The sequence below is a fragment of the Rhipicephalus microplus genome, chromosome 1 (assembly GCF_043290135.1).
Source record: "Rhipicephalus microplus isolate Deutch F79 chromosome 1, USDA_Rmic, whole genome shotgun sequence".
In the NCBI taxonomy this organism is placed as follows: domain Eukaryota; kingdom Metazoa; phylum Arthropoda; class Arachnida; order Ixodida; family Ixodidae; genus Rhipicephalus; species Rhipicephalus microplus.
This window is the reverse complement of record NC_134700.1, coordinates 20734521-20750795: the sequence shown is the minus strand read 5'-3', so window position 1 is coordinate 20750795 and position 16275 is coordinate 20734521. Positions and strand designations below refer to the sequence as shown.

Sequence of the window (16275 nt, the reverse complement as noted above, 5' to 3'; positions counted from 1 at the left end):
GCGAGTTGGGACATTACCCTTGACAAGCCACTGTATTCCAGTTGCCCAGCAGTGCCACAATGAGCCCAAAGCTACTACTTTTAGGCGAGCACATTTGTTCACCGTGTAACGCTTGACGCAGAGTGGAAAGTCTGCGGCTATGCACTGACTGCTTTGAATGAAATCGATTTCCACAACAGGTGTAATCTGCCTGATTTTTTTTTTTCATTCAAGTGGATATTACAGACAATACCGAGTCATCAGTGGGTATGGAGGGAAGGCGTGGCTACTTGCGTGACTATGTGTAAAATGCGCGCCTATATTTATGCCGTATGCCTGGTACACTTTCTCCATGGGCATTGTGGCGAAACAGAGCAGATAACAGAACATTCAGGGCATAGCGCTGAGTATCAGTTTATTTGTTTATTGAAGAAACAGAGAATATTTAGGGAGGTGAACAAGAAACAAAAAAGCACGTCATCTGTGCTATCAAGTGACTCTGCTGGCTGGCATAACTATTATGTTGAAAACAGTGCCGGCTGGCCTAGTCAGGAGATAGTGTTTTTACCATTCTTTTTTTACTTGTTCGCCTGCCTGTGTAAACTCTGTCTTTCCAATAATCAGTTCTGCTGATAGTATGTGCTCTTCGTGCCGCTGTCTGCGCTGTTTTGCCACAATGTTTGTGGCCACCCAGGAATCCATCTTTTCACGGGTGATGGTGACGAAGGCCATGCTCAACTTCTTGAAGGCAACAGACTTGCCCCGGAAGTTATTATGACGTTATGATGACATGTGAGAGTGATTTGGTGTGTGCGTGCTCTCTTCTCTCTTACTCCATTTTTAAAACTCCCCCGCCGCTTTTACCAGTGCAGGGCGGCTTACCACCGTTTCAAGATTGGCTAAAATCACTGCTTTTCCCGTCTCTCCCTTCTCTCCACAGCTTTATCAACCTCGTTTCTTGTCATGTGAGCATCATGACTGTTATTTTTCTTTTTTTCTTTCTAGGTGTACTTCATGTGGATATGCCCATCCCATCGTCACTTCGAGTGGTTCATTGACGTTCTCCGAGATGTAGAAAGGAAGGACGTGACGAATGTTCTTGAAATTCACATTTTTATCACACAGTTTTTTCACAAGTTTGACCTCAGGACCACAATGCTGGTAAGTGCACTAAACATAGGCATTTAGGAATTTAGGCTCTAAACAACACCGGAGCATGGTACATGTGAATGGTTCAAGCAGCATAATAGTGTTGACGCTCTGTGTTTCTTTTCAGCCACAAAAGCATTATGCAGCTCTTCCTTTGGGACTTATTATGTTTACATGTTATTAGCTTGTGCATTATTGTCGTGACAAATGTGTAGCGTATTGCTCATAACGTGTGTTCATTTCGCTTCTCTATAAATCACCACAATGCCATTAAGTGGTACCACTAGAGCGGTTGGTCACGAAGACCTTTTCAGGGATGTAAAAAAAAAAAAAAGCCGTGCATATGGGAGACTTTTTTTCATTAATAGTTTTTGTCTCTTTACTTTTGTAAAAGCTTCTGTAAACGTTTCAATGGGAGGTCTTTACAAGTTTTGGCTTCTTTGCCAAGAAATAAACTGAGCAGGAAAATCGGGACAGCAACACACTGGCTGTGCATTGACAGAGGAAGCAGCGTAGCTTGTGGCGCTCCCCTTCTCCTCGCTGTTGTGTTTTGACTATTTAAGAATGAAAAAAACCGTGGACGCCGCCATGAGCTTCAAAACCACACAACCTTTATTTTCTTTTTCTGTCTTTGGCTTGACTAGCCATTAGATTTTAGAACGTCTTCGCTTGGCTACACTACATTCCCCCCTGTCTTAAAAGCAAGCTGAACACATGAAATATATATATATATATATATATATATATATTTAGTGGGAGTAATAATTCGAGGGTCCCGTTGCAGTCTTGTACTTTGGGACCCTCTTCTGTATATTTTACTCCCTGTAACATCCTTTTATGACATGATAATAAACTGATTGATTGATTGAATGGGCCAGTTCGTCTTCGTGAAGGTATGAGATATGGCACAACAGGAGCGTTATCAACAAGGATAAATATATTTATTTCCCAACAGTTTCGGGAGGGGTCCTCCCTTCATCAGGGGATGAGTTATACTGACATGAGCTTCCAAACTTCGTTGCTGCCGCGTCCCTCTCGCCTTGAAAAATGTTTGCGAGAGTGAGAGGGAACTGGAAGAAAAAAGGAGAAAAAAGACGAAAAAGAAAAAGAAAGGAAAGAAAGAAAGTAAAAAAGAGGAAGAACCACTGTCAACACTGAGAACGAAACCAACTGTCCGTCTACATCCACATACGGTTCATATCACGTGCTGTTCAGTTCTTGACATGTGTCAGGCCACCCAAGATTGTCGCCGCGGTGCCGGGAGGGTCCGCGACGGCGTACATAAAGAAAGGGGTTTCCCCGTAATGGGTCGGTCGGCGGGCGGCGTGCGTAAAAGAAGGAATTCCCGTTAATGGGTCGGTCGGCTATTTACCTTTAATCTTCGTCCGTTTCCCTTCAATGGTCATCAAGTGGTAGGCGAAGGTAAGCACTTTGTATGTGCATGTGGAAAAAAAAAAAAAAGAAAGGACAGTGTTCACGTACGAGTCAGTCAGAAAAAAGCATGGTTTCCAGCTATCAATCTTTGTCACCAATTTTCTCCTGGCTTACTTCTCGGAGGCAGTTGAGTTTTCCGGGGTCCTCGTTGATGCCAGCTACTACTGTACGAAATTTGAAAATAAAATATGCCTCACGCTGTTCGCGCTCGCGTCTGTTTGAGAAACCGGACTGCAAACGAGTTACGCTGATATTTTCAAAACTGTGGTTTGGCAGGCGCAGATGTCTAGATAAAGGTAGCTTCGGCAGTGAAGTGGCGTGGTACCGGTGATTATTGAACCGCAGCCGGAATGGCGTGTCTGTTTGGCCGATCTATTCTTGTCCGCAGATGTTGCAATGTAGCATGTATATTACGTTATTGGAGTCACAGTTAAGGCTTTCAGTTATGCAGAATTTGAAATCCAAGAAGTTCGCTTTGGATTCACGTGTTTTGACCATCTGTGGGCATACCTTGCATCGAGCTTTCCCGCAGGGATGGCACCCTGATTGAAATTTGGGGGTGTTTGTTTTTGCTCTGACAAGAATGTCCTTCAGATTTTTATCCAGGCGGTACACCACGTGAGGTGGCTTCGCGAAAATAGAAGTTAGTCGTTTGCTTTGCCTGATTATGTTGAAATGGCGGGAAAGTATGTTGTTGATTCGTGGCGCTGATGAGGAGTAAGTTAGTACAAGGTTCGTTCGGGAAGTCGTTTTAGATACTCTGTTTGGTCCCTTAATTATATCAATCCTGTTCTAGTGGCGAGCACGTAGTATGGCATCGTCAATAATGTCTTCCGGATAATTTTGTTTCAATAAGGAATGCTTAAGGTGTTCCGCGTGTCTGTCAAATTCCCGCATACCGGTGCATATTCTTCGGTACCGGTAGGCCTGAGAATATGGAATACCCGTTTTGCAATGCTTTGGGTGGCTGCTGTTGAAATGTAGGTACATTCTACGGTCTGTAGGCTTTTTGTAAAGGGTTGTTGACAAGCGCATTTTCCACCGTGACAGTGACGTCCAAAAAGTTTATGCTAGTTTTGGAAATTTTGTGCGTGAATTTTATTGACGGGTGGCATTTGTTAAAATCCTCTATGAAGCGGAAAAGACTTCCCTCATCATGGTTCCATATCATAAAAATATCGTCTAAGTATCTTCTGTAGTAGAAAGGTTTCAAGGTGCGTCCCTCAATGAATGGGATTTCAAGTGAAGCCATAAAGGTGCTCGCGAAGTTTGGGGCCATTTTCGTGCCCATTGCAGTGCCACTGACCTGAAGGAAATGCTTGCCGTTGAACTCAAAATGGTTATAATTTAGTACAAGTTCAAGAAGTATAAACAGTACCTCGCCACTTACACTAGTTGATGAGTCAGATTTTCCATATTCAGAAACCATAGCCGCTATTCCATCATGGTGGGGTATGTTGGTGTACAGTGAGCAGACGTCCATGGTCACCAGAAAACTGCCGCCTGGGATGTTGAGACTTGAAGTTTCGCAGATGAAATGGTTTGTGTCCTTTATGTAATAGGGAAAATTTGGGGGGATGTTTTTTATTAAGGAATTAATGAATTCTGATATATTTTCTGTTGATGTGCTGTTACTGGATACTATCGGATGTCCTGGATTACCTGCCTTGTGTATCTTGGGGAGCAAATAGAATCGAACGGGAACAGAATGGGCTGGTAACATGCTCATTACGCTCACTATGCTCCGCAATGACCCGAGTCAGTTGCAAGGACGCTTCTAGTAATATTTTTTGCCACTTCCCCCTTTCTGCTTCACTTAGTGTAGACATTGAGGGGTTGCAGGCTAGGCGGAGGCCCTTAGTTGCAATTTCGTGAGATAGATATTTGGTTAGTTTCGCGTGTTTTTCATATTGCACCCGCTTTTCAATGATTTTCCTAATCGATAGAAATGAGTGGGACCATGCGTGTTTAAGACTGCCCGTACCTTTTGTTTCCCCGTGTCATTTGGAAGCCGCCGTTTTGGTCTTCGCCGCATTCGTCCGCCTGGTGTTCTTGAAGGCCGCCGAATACAGTGTCACGGAGGCCACGCAGAAATTGGTATCTAATCTCGGAGAGCATGAGGCAAGAGAACTGGAAAGATATGAACTAAAAGAGAGAGGCGAAATTTCAGTAGTAAAAGATAGAAAATTCAATCGGGACTGCAGAAGCTCCACTGCTCTGCAACAGGAAAATAGGAATGAGGCCGTACAAGAACGCCACGAACCACCCGTACCACAACCTAACTTTGAGGAGAAAAATGGGAACTCGAAACTACAGTGCGATTCTAATCAAAACACCCTTACTCTCGAATATGATGCTGACACTCCCGTGCCACGTGATAGCCAAGAGTAGCCAAAAACTTATGAGAAAAATGTCCTCAATCTGTCCAACACAACGCTCACACCCGCTCAGCTTCAACTTTTGTCGAGAGGCTTAACCTTTTGTCCATGATCGAGTAGATTCAATGAATTTGAACTGTACCAAGACCTCGATAACTTTGCGCGTAATCTCCGCCTCCGTGAATACTTTCATGATCGCAAGGACTGTACGGACGAGAATAAAGTTATTGGTGGTGACAAATCTTGGTGTCCTGGTGTGCAGAGGGACAAATACCTCAATATGTATATATCAGCAGTTCAAAAAGTTATCATCAGAGCGTATGAAAAAAATCGGCCATCTCGAAACAACATATCAAAGTCAGAACAAAGGGCACTCGATGAACTACGAAAAAACACTGAAATTACCATCAAACCGGCTGATAAAGGGGGCTGCATAGTAATTCTAAACACGTCGGACTAGTTAAAGGAAGGGGAACGACAACTATCAGACACAAAATTCTACAAAGAACTTCCAACGGACACGACTCCCGAATTTGAAAGGGAGATAAAAGTAACCCTAAATAATCTCCGCCGGGACGAGAACATTATCGGCAAAATGCTAAAAGCAATGTTACTGGCCCATTCTGTTCCCGGTCGATTCTATTTGCTCCCCAAAATACACAAGGCAGGCAATCCAGGACGTCCAATAGTATCCAGTAACAGCACATCAACAGAAAATATATCAGAATTCATCAATTCCTTAATAAAAAACATCCCCCCAAATTTTCCCTATTACCTAAAGGACACAAATTACTTCATCTGCGAAACTTCAAGTCTCGACATCCCAGGCGGTAGTTTTCTGGTGACCATGGACGTCTGCTCACTGTACACCAACATACCCCACCATGACGGAATAGCGGCTATGGTTTCTGAATATGTAAAATCTGACTCGTCAACGAGTGTAAGTGGCGAGGTACTGTTTACACTTCTGGAACTTGTACTAAATTATAACCATTTTGAATTCAATGGCAAGCATTTCCTTCAGGTAAGTGGCACTGCAATGGGCACGAAAATGGCCCCAAACTTCGCGAGCACCTTTATGGCTTCACTTGAAATCCCATTTATTAAGGGACGTACCTTGAAACCTTTCTACTACAGAAGATACTTAGACGATATTTTTATGATATGGAACCATGATGAGGGAAGTCTTTTCCGCTTCATAGAGGATTTTAACAAGTGCCACCCGTCAATAAAATTCACGCACAAAATTTTCAAAACTAGCATTAACTTTTTGGACGTCACTGTCACGGTCAAAAAAGACCGCTTGTCAACAAACCTTTACAAAAAGCCTACACACCGTCAAATGTACCTACATTTCAACAGCAGCCACCCAAACCATTGCAAAACGGGTATTCCATATTCTCAGGCCTACCGGTACCGAAGAATATGCACCGATATGCGCGAATTTGACAGACACGCGGAACACCTAAAGCATTCCTTATTGAAACAAAATTATCCGGAAGACATTATTGACGATTCCATACTACGTGCTCGCAACGTGAACAGGAATGATATAATTAGGAAACCCAGCAGTGTATCTAAAACGACTTCCCAAACGAACCTTGTACTAACTTACTCCTCATCAGCGCCACGAATCGACAACATACTTTCCCGCTATTTCAACATAGTCAGGCAAAGCAAACAACTAACTTCTATTTTCGCGAAGCCACCTCGCGTGGTGTACCGCCAAGATAAAAATCTGAAGGACATTCTTGTCAGAGCAATAACAAACACCCCCAAATTTCAATCAGGGTGCCATCCCTGCGGAAAAGCTCGATGCAAGGTATGCCCACAGATGGTCACAACACGTGAATCCAAAGCGAACTTCTCGGATTTCAAATTCTGCATAACTGAAAGCCTTAATTGTGACTCCAGTAACGTAATATACATGCTACATTGCAACATCTGTGGACAAGAATATATCGGCCAAACAGACACGCCATTTCGGCTGCGGTTCAACAATCACCGGTACCATGCCACTTCACTGCCGAAGCTACCTTTATCTAGACATCTGCGCCAGCCAAACCACAGTTTTGAAAATATTAGCGTAACTCTTTTGCAGTCCGGTTTCTCAAACAGGCGCGAGCGTGAACAGCGTGAGGCATATTTTATTTTCAAATTTCGAACATTAGTAGCCGGCATCAACGAGGACCGCGGAAGACTCTCCTGCCTCCGTAAAGTAAGCCAGGAGAAAATTGGTGAAAAAGATTGATAGCTGGAGACCATTTTTTTTTCTGAATGACTCGTACGTGTACACTGTCCTTTCTTGTTTTTTGTTTTTCTTTTTTTTTCTCCTTTTTTTCTTTTTTCAACATGCACATACAAAGTGTTTACGTTCGCCTACCACTTGATGACCATTGAAGGGAAACGGGCGAAGATTAAAGGTAAAGAGCCGACTGACCCATTAAGTGGAAACCCTTTCCTTATGCACGCCGTCACGAACCACTCCCGCCACCGCGGCGACAATCTTGGGTGGCCCGACACACGTAGCGAACTGACCAGCACGGGCCCCGCCGCGGTGGTCTAGTGGCTAAGGTACTCGGCTGCTGACCCGCAGGGCGCGGGTTCGAATCCCGGCTGCGGCGGCTGCATTTCCGATGGAGGCGGAAATGTTGTAGGCCCGTGTGCTCAGATTTGGGTGCACGTTAAAGAACCCCAGGTGGTCTAAATTTCCGGAGCCCTCCACTACGGCGTCTCTCATAATCATATAGTGGTTTTAGGACGTTAAACCCCACATATCAATCAATCTGACCAGCACGGGATAAGAACCAGATGTGGACGTACACGGACATTTGGTTTCGTTCTCAGTGTTGACAGTGGTTCTTCCTCTTTTTTACTTTTTTTATTTTTTTTTATTTTTATTTTCGTCTTTTGTTCTCTTTTTTTCTTTTTTTTTCTTTCTTTTTTTAGTCCTCTCACTCTCGCAAGCATTTTTCAAGGCGAGAGGGACACGGCAGCAACGAAGTTTGGAAGTTCATGTTAGTATAACTCATCCTCTGATGAAGGGAGGACCCCTCCCAAAACTGTTGGGAAATAAATATATTTATCCTTGTTGACAACGCTCCCGTTGTGCCATATCCCATACCTTCACGAAGACTAACTGGCCCATTGAATTATTACTCCCACAATATATATATATATATATATATATATACACACACACACACACACACACACACACGCACACACGACATGAAGGAGTGTCCCGGTTGTAGAAAACAAGAAAAAGAAATGTTGTTTCTCTCAAAGTCTGTAACGCGATGGCTTCATGCCTCTCGAAGCCCTAATTGGATGCCTTCGTAGTGGTTGTTGGCTGGTTCTGCCATCTAGTGATGCGGTGTTCCTAGTTGGGCTTCGTCTCCTTGCCTTGCACTGTTGCCTGTTTGAGATATGGTGTCGTCTAGAGGTAACACAGCTGGATTCCTTGGGAACAAGAAATCCTCATCATCTGATTTAGAAGGCTTGTGTTCACACTGGATCTTCTTCAAGAAGTTTGCATTGCGTGTTATTTTCTTTTTTCCTCTGAATGCAGTGACTTTGCATCCCTGCACCTTAGTTGCAATGTATGGGTCAGGGTAAAAGTGCGGTGAGAGCTTGTTCCATTTGAGCTGCTTGCATAGTGCTGAATCTTCTTGTTTAAGCACATGTGGCTTGGTGTGGTGTCTTTTGTCTGTATATGATTTAGACTTAAGTTTTGCAGTGAGGTCGCTTAGGCGCACTTGCTTGTCGTCAGGTGCTTCAAGCTCTGGTGCAGGTCGTGGTAGGGCTGTCTGCATCTACCTACCAAAGAGAAGCTCATATACCTGTGTTGTGTGCGGAGTTGCTCTGTAGCACACCAGAAAGTCATCTACGCCTTTAACCTAATCTTTTCCTTGGACATTTAGTGCTTTGATTGCTTTAGTCAAGATTCTCACGAAGCGTTCTACTTTGTCATTTGCCTCAGGCTAAAGTGGTGTAATTCTGTGGTGTTTGAACCCATACTTTTCAAAAAACAGTCTGAAATCAGTTGAAGTGAAGGGTGGTCCATTATCACTTTTTACTTGGTGAAGTACACCAATTTGTGCAAATGTTCGGCGCAGCACATCAGTTGTTGTGTTCGCATTTGTTGACGGCACAACTTCTACCATGGGGAAGCGAGAGTAATTGTCAAGAAGTAGAAATAGGTACTTGCCTTTGGAGAATGCCCCAGCAAAATCAATGCTCAGGTTTTCCAAGGTCCTCTCGAAAGAGGAGTTGGTTCCACAGGATCACGCTTAGAGCTTGGTGTTGAGGACTGGCATGGGACCCAGTCTCGTACCATTTCCTCAACTAATTTGTCCATTTGGGGAAACCAAACACAGGTGCGTAGCAGTTGTTTGGTTTTTACAATGCCCATGTATCCCCTGTGGGCAATCTCCACTGCACGTTGTTGTAAACTGGCTGGTAGTACTAGCGAAGGATGAGACCATCTGGTGACAAGGCAAGTTCTGACTCAATGTTCTTGTATGTTTTCTCCACAGATTCGCTCCACAAGGCAGGCCTCGTAGTACCTTCGTCTTAGATGGCTTCTCTTAATTGACAATACGTTGAGTCACCATCGGCTGCTTCGATTACTTCTTGTGTTGTCAACGCTTTTGGCACTGTTATTTGGGAGAGGAACAGAAGGCATTCGTCAGACACCTTGTGTGTTCTGTAATTGTTATGAGTTATGTTCTGTATTCTGTATTTGACTTGAGCGGATGACGTGACATGTAGTCTGCTAGGTGGACTGGGCCTTTCTGATGTTGCACAGTGAAGCTATAGAGTTGGACTCTAAGACACAAGCGCTCTATTCGAGCAGACAGCTGAGCAGCAGGACTGGCCAGTATGCTGACCAATAGTTTATGGTCAGTGTGAAGCACAAAATGGGTCCCGTACAGGTAGATGTTGAAGTGCTCGATTCCCCACACGAGAGCTAGTGTCTCCTTTTCAATGTGGGAATAGTTGTGCTCTGCACTGGTGAGGGCACGACTTGCATAGGCCACAATTTGAATATCACTACCATCTGCTTCAACCAGAATGGCTCCTAGACCCTCTGGGCCCGCATCAACGGTGAGATAAGTTGTGTTCTTGCTGTTAAAATAGGCCAGAGCACGGCTACCTGTGAGGGCCTTCTATAGCTTGTCGATAGCTGTTTCGTGTGCATCTGTCCATTCCCATTCGACATCTTTTCTTGTGAGCTTGCGAAGAGGTGCTGTTAAGTTTGCCAGGTTAGGTATGAATCAACCGCTGTATGTAATAATGCCCAGGAGGCTCCTCACTTCTGATGAGTTATTTGGTGATGACATTTCTACCACTGCTTGGACCTTTGTAGGGTCGGGCCTGATGCCAGTTGATGAAAGGATGTGCCCGAAGAATGTCAGTTCGGACTGAGAGAAGCAACGTCTCTTAGGTTTGAATATCAGTCCACAGCTATCAAGGCGTTGCAGTAACTTCTTTAGGCAGTCATTGTGTTTGTTTTCGGTCTTGCCGAATGCAAAAATGTTGTCACTAATGTTGATTACTCCTGGGATGTCTGTAATAACGTGTCTAATTGTGTTTTGAAACAGTTCTGCTGCGGCATTGATTCCAAAGTTCAGGTGCTTGTATCGGTATAATCCAACAAGTGTTGTGAAAGTTGGGATGTACCTTGATTCTTCATGTAGCACCAGTTGATGATAGCCATCATTCAGGTCAAGTTTTGAAAAGACTGATGCATCAGTCGGGCTACTGACAAGATCTTCTAAGGTTGGAGATGCATGCCGTTCTCTTGTTATGGCTTGATTGGCACAATGCATGTCCTCACACAATCGAACGACACCAGGCGAGTGTGGTTTGGGTACCACAACAATCGGAGACACCCACATTGTGCGGCCAGTTGCCTTCTCAATTACTTTAAATTCTTCAAGCCGTTCAATCTCCTTTATGACTGCATCTCGAATGCTGAATGGAATGAGCCTCAGCTTTTGCGCTATCGGAGGGGCACTCTTGTTAATGTGTAGCTTCACTTCAATTCTTTGAAGTTTGCCTAGTCCTTCAAACAATCTAAGATGCTCGTCCTGAATGCTTTGAAGGGATAAAGTACAAAGGCTTCAGCCGATTTGAAGCATAATAAGGGCTCACTCGATGTGCTTCTGACCAACACTGTGTCTTGGAGCTTGGTGCACTAGTAGGAAATTTTGCATGTGCACGTGAATTGGCCATCTAAGAGGAGCTCACTTTTTGATCCAAAGGCAAAGACTTTTGGCAGTGGGCCACTCAAGTTTGGTTTTACTTGGTATAGCATCGTATGTGCCTTGACTGGCGATATTCACTGTTGCTCATGTGCCCACGATGAATTCAAAATCGTGATTGTTGAGGGACACTGTTACTCATGGAGCTCTGCCATTGGTTCATTGTATTGCAAGGGCATGGTCATCCGAATCAGAGTCCGAGCTCTGGTTCACCAATCGGTGTGCAGTGTCTCAGGGTTGTCTCTTTCCCTTGCAGACTGCAGCAAAGTGGTCACGTTTTATTGCTTGCCAGGCTGGTTGTGTTTGCTGTGGGACATGATGACCTGCCGCTTTCATGGGGCCATGGTGTGCCGCAGTTGAAGCACTTCCTATTTCCCTCTGTGGACGTGCTATGCGATGGTTTGTGTCCTGACACAGATTTCCAATGTTTCTGCCGGCGTACAACTTGGTTAACCTCGGTGGTCATTGCCGTTTGCGTTTCCTTTAGCTGTCTTGATGTTACTTCGTAACTGCGCTCTTGAGTCAGGAGTTGTTCCAGTGCAACATCGGTTTGGAGTGCGAAACATCGAAGTTTCGTGGACAAAGTGCCCAGCACGATTCGCGACTTGATTTCCAAGTCGACGTCGAGAAATGAGCAGTATCTTGCCATTGAGAACAGGCGCATATAAAAGTTGTCGATTGTCTCGCCATCTTGTTGGGTCAATCTTCGGAAGGTGAAGATTTCGTACTCACGGTTCATTATCGGCATAAAGAGATCGTGAAGTCGTTTCTTGACCTGCTTGTACTCGTCTGCCTAGTTGGCGGCTGCTGTAGCGGTGTTGCTGCTGGAGGCTGTTGAGCTCGTTGGAGCAACCGGTGTCTGTGGGGCGTAGACGTATGTTTCCTTGCCGATGTAGTGAAGGGGCAGTGCCTTCTTCTGTGCAGCATTGTTGACCTACAGTGCCACCAGCAGGTTTTTGAAATGGTCTATCTATCATTGCCATCGATCGCCAATGGCCGTTGGTGCTATTTCCCGGTCCAAAAGCGGGAAAAACGGCAAAGACGGAGAAAGCCCCATGTGGTCTCTCACGCTACTTGCAATGTGTGGCGTCGAGAGTGCGTTTCTTGCGTCGAAACGCGTGCTGTATCCAGGGCATTAGCCTGGGTACGTTGCAGTTCGGCTTGCGAACGAAGGGCATCTTCGCCGTCATTTGTTGTGTCTTGACTATTCAGAAATGAAAAAGACCGTGGACATCGCCATGAGCTTCAAAACCACACTGCCTTTATTTTACTTCTCCATTCTTGGCTTAGCTAGCCCTTGGATTTTAGAATGTCTTAGTTCGGCTACACTAAACTCGCATTAACCGTGCTTTCTTACCCTTTGCTGTGCTGTTCAAGACTACAGCATCCTTTCCCGTTCACGTTGGCCCTTCTCACTTCTTCCCTTTTTTCACTTCCTTAATCTATGCATGACTCGGCTGTGGTGGTAGAAGCTGAATATTTGTTAGAGGCGATAATGCTTCAGGCATGTGTACTTAGGTGTGCTTTGAAAAAACCAAACTCAGCCCTCCACAAGTGCGTCCTTCATAATCATATCGTGGTTTTGGGGCGTTAAAACCCAACAGTTACCAAGAGCTGCTTGTTACTTACCCACGCTCTGAGGCACATGGCCGCAATATTTTCTGTCTACGACACTGACCTGACTCCGACTCCAAAAAAGCTCCCCTTTTCAAAAGGCACAGCTTCGCTGTTTGATGTTCCAGCTGGGCCCGAAATTATTTTAGCCAGAGCCAGAACACTATTCGCTGCTCAGGAACTGCATGCAGGTACAATAAACCTGCTATATACTTCTTGAGCTTTTTTGCATGCCGCCTGGGGCTCGAAAAGCAAGAAGGAAGATCAGTAAGACTCATCTGGGAACAGCAAGAGTGCAAGGCTCTGGCATGCTTCATTCTCCTCCTCTCTCTTTTCCTCACATTCACATTTTTGTTTTTGTTTTTTTTTTGCCATCCATTTGCTGTACTATGTTATACATAGCTATCCTATGCTCCAAACTGCCAACCCCCCCCCCCCCCCCCCACTTTACTTATCAGCTACTTGTAGGTGTAAGTGTGTATTCCCATCAATAGGCATTTACATGATTCCTCGCATTCCTTGAGCACGCACCAGCCAGATTTCTTGAAAACAGTTTTTCGGTGCAACAAAAATCTTGAACAGCCTCGCCATCAAAAATAAACACAGGTGGAACAAGATAGCAGTGTAACGCAAAGAAAATCATTCTGTGCAGTGTTCTGTTCTGCCTGCAGACTTGAATATTGCATCTTTATCTGTGAGTAATCTTAAACATAGTTTACGGCATGAGTTCTACTTTAAGTTGGAGGTTTCTTTTTAAGCTCTTCGTTCAAAAACTTGTGAGAAGTGAATAGAGGCAGATTAGGTGCATTATCATTTGTTGAAAATGTTATAACGTTTAATGTACACATTCGAAAGTGAATCCTTAATTGCAGTCTTGCTAAAAGAGTACTCCATGGTGATTATTCGTATGCAGTGCACTTAACTTATCTTTGATAATCTAGACCTATAATATACCTATTTCTGCGGATGTAAATACTGACACACAGAGCAGGTGGACGATATGGCTGTTAATTTGATTCTGCTCATCCAAAGCTACTCCTTAAAGTCAATGCTGCCATTTCAAATGAAAATCAAGCAATGTGCCTGTGGAATTTCATTTGAGTCAGCCTAGCAATATGAGCAAGCAGCAGCTCGTAAAGTATTAAGTGCCATGCAGTGCGACCTGATGTCTAAGTGGCATGTCGTGCTGTACCTGTGACCGCGGTTTTCAAGCACCATAGTGTACAGAGACATTGCTCAGGGTCAATGCGAATCTTCTTGCATTTGGTAGGTTGCTGAAATGGCATTCATGAGTATGCACATTAGAAAAAAACACAACCTTATCGCAGGCTGCTTGGTTCATATTACAATGCCTCTAGCACAAGCACAAAGAAACGAAGTGAGAGAAAAAGACGGGGAACAGCGCGGACTTTCCACTGCGCACTTGGAAGTCTGCACTTTTTACTGTCCATTTTGGCTTCCTTGCTTTGGGCTTGCTCTGTAAGCTGCCCGTTCAACCGTGTATTTCCCCTTTTTTGTCTGCATCTTGATTATTATACCATCTCCTTGCCTTTTTTCAGTACATTTGTGAAAACCACTTCCAAAGGGTGTCCAACAGGAGCATGTTTACCGGCCTGAAGGCAATAAACCATTTTGGAAGGCCTGACATGTCTGCCTTCCTGAAGTTTGTGCAGCAACAGCACTCCTACGTAAGCTGTCTCATGTTTCTTTTCACTTTACATGATAGCTTTGTAATACTTTCTTGACATTGTTAACTACTGCACTGTTGTTGGTAAATCAGTGGTGATCTCTTTGATTCAGTACTGTTATTTCTTTATCAAGTGTGCTAAAAAAGAAATAGGTAGGGTGTTTGGGCAGATAGCATACCTTTTTGTATATCAATTAAATCTCCTGGGTAGTCAGTCACATAAACTTAAAGCACATACTTTAAATTCAGTAATAAGAAAACTGTCATCTATATTGACTTCGTAGGCTTTCTAGAGATGATAAACTTTCAGCAATGTTATCAATGTGCCAGTCTTTTAATTATATTTGTAGAATATTTTCATTGACCCCCTGCAAAAGGAAAGTTTCATTGGCTGTGAAGGCGGCAATGCTCATTAGTAATGAAATAGTAGTTTCAGCTTCTTAAAATGCTTTCAAAAATCACTATGAGTCATGAGACTGTCGTGGGCACTACGAGAGGGCGCCAAGTGCACGGCGTCACGAGTCATGTGGACAGCAGTTGGTAGGACGGTGCGCAAAGGACCAGGGTCTGCGGTGTGGAAATAATGTAGTCTGCAAGCCTGCGTGCTTACAGCTGACAGGTTATTAAACAATTGTATTTCCCTCCGACGTGCACTTCATCTACGGTCACGACGTGGTGTCAGAAGTGGGATATGTAGAATCTACAACAATGCAGTGAAGAAAGCATGCCACCGTTCAAGTAAGCCCAAGAAACGCCGGCATCGCAACATGGAACTTCGCAGCTCACCATACTCATGGCATCGCCTACAGGGCCCACAGCGCAGCCTGCAACCCCCCTCAACTCATTCGTTGTTAAGCTGTTGGAAAAGCTCGGCATTTAGTGGCCCATAGAGTGGAAGCAGTGGTTTACACAATGAAAGCAGTACCGTGTTATCTCAGGTTTTAAGAAACAAGACGAGGAAACTCAGGTAAACACACTCATCTATGCGGTGGGCTGTGAAGCATAGGATGTCCTGGCATTACTGAAACTTTCAGATGCTCAGAAACTCAACTACAATGCGGTAACATGAGCCTTCGTGAAACATTTTGTGCCGCGCATGAACATGAGATATGAGTGGGCAAAAACAGCCAGAAGCAAGAAGCGTATGAGTTAGTCGACGTGTTCATAACCGAACTCTACAGACTAACCGAAACCTTCAAGTGATCTGAAAGGAGAATTGATCCAGATTAGGCTCGCGTCAATCTCGCAGAATCGTAAGTAAGCAAAAAGCTGCAACGTAATGCCGAGTTGACTCTAGAAGCTGCCGTCACCGCTGCACGCAACTCAGAAACAATCCAGCAGGCACAAAAGGACCTACGACCGCAGCAACAGGCGCCTCCAGCTATAGACGCTATGCGTGGATTTTCAAAGAACAAAGGAAAGCCAAACCTGCGCTCTCAGAAAACATAGTGCGACCAAACTGGGTCGACGTTCAAGTGGTGTGGCTCCACAATGCACCCTATGTGCCCTGCGAACAGGGAAATACGCAGTGCCTGCGGCAAAAAGGGACACTTTGTCGCCGTGTGCTTATCTGCCTCCTGAAAGAGTAAAAAGAACGCCCACCAAGCCGTTTTGGAAGAAATTTACTTGGATCAACTCACTGACGAACAGGACTCTGGGCCTTGGAGGGCCGATATTACAGTAAATGGCTCACCAACAAAGTTTAAAGTAGACACCGGTGCAGATGTAATCGCTATATCTATAAGTCTATACAACAAACAAGCCA

General features: G+C 44.5%; 1 protein-coding gene across 9 annotated transcripts in view; it reads left to right on the top strand.

Annotated features, from left to right (window-relative positions):
* Duox (dual oxidase) overlaps positions 1 to 16275 on the top strand; it is a 545810-nt gene that overhangs the window by 508605 nt on the left and 20930 nt on the right. For all 9 annotated transcript variants that reach the window (XM_075889290.1, XM_037429312.2, XM_037429311.2 and 6 more), the window contains 2 exons: positions 985 to 1140; positions 14383 to 14511. In XM_075889290.1, the coding sequence (XP_075745405.1) occupies positions 985 to 1140; positions 14383 to 14511 (285 nt within the window). The remainder of the gene's footprint in view (positions 1 to 984; positions 1141 to 14382; positions 14512 to 16275) is intronic.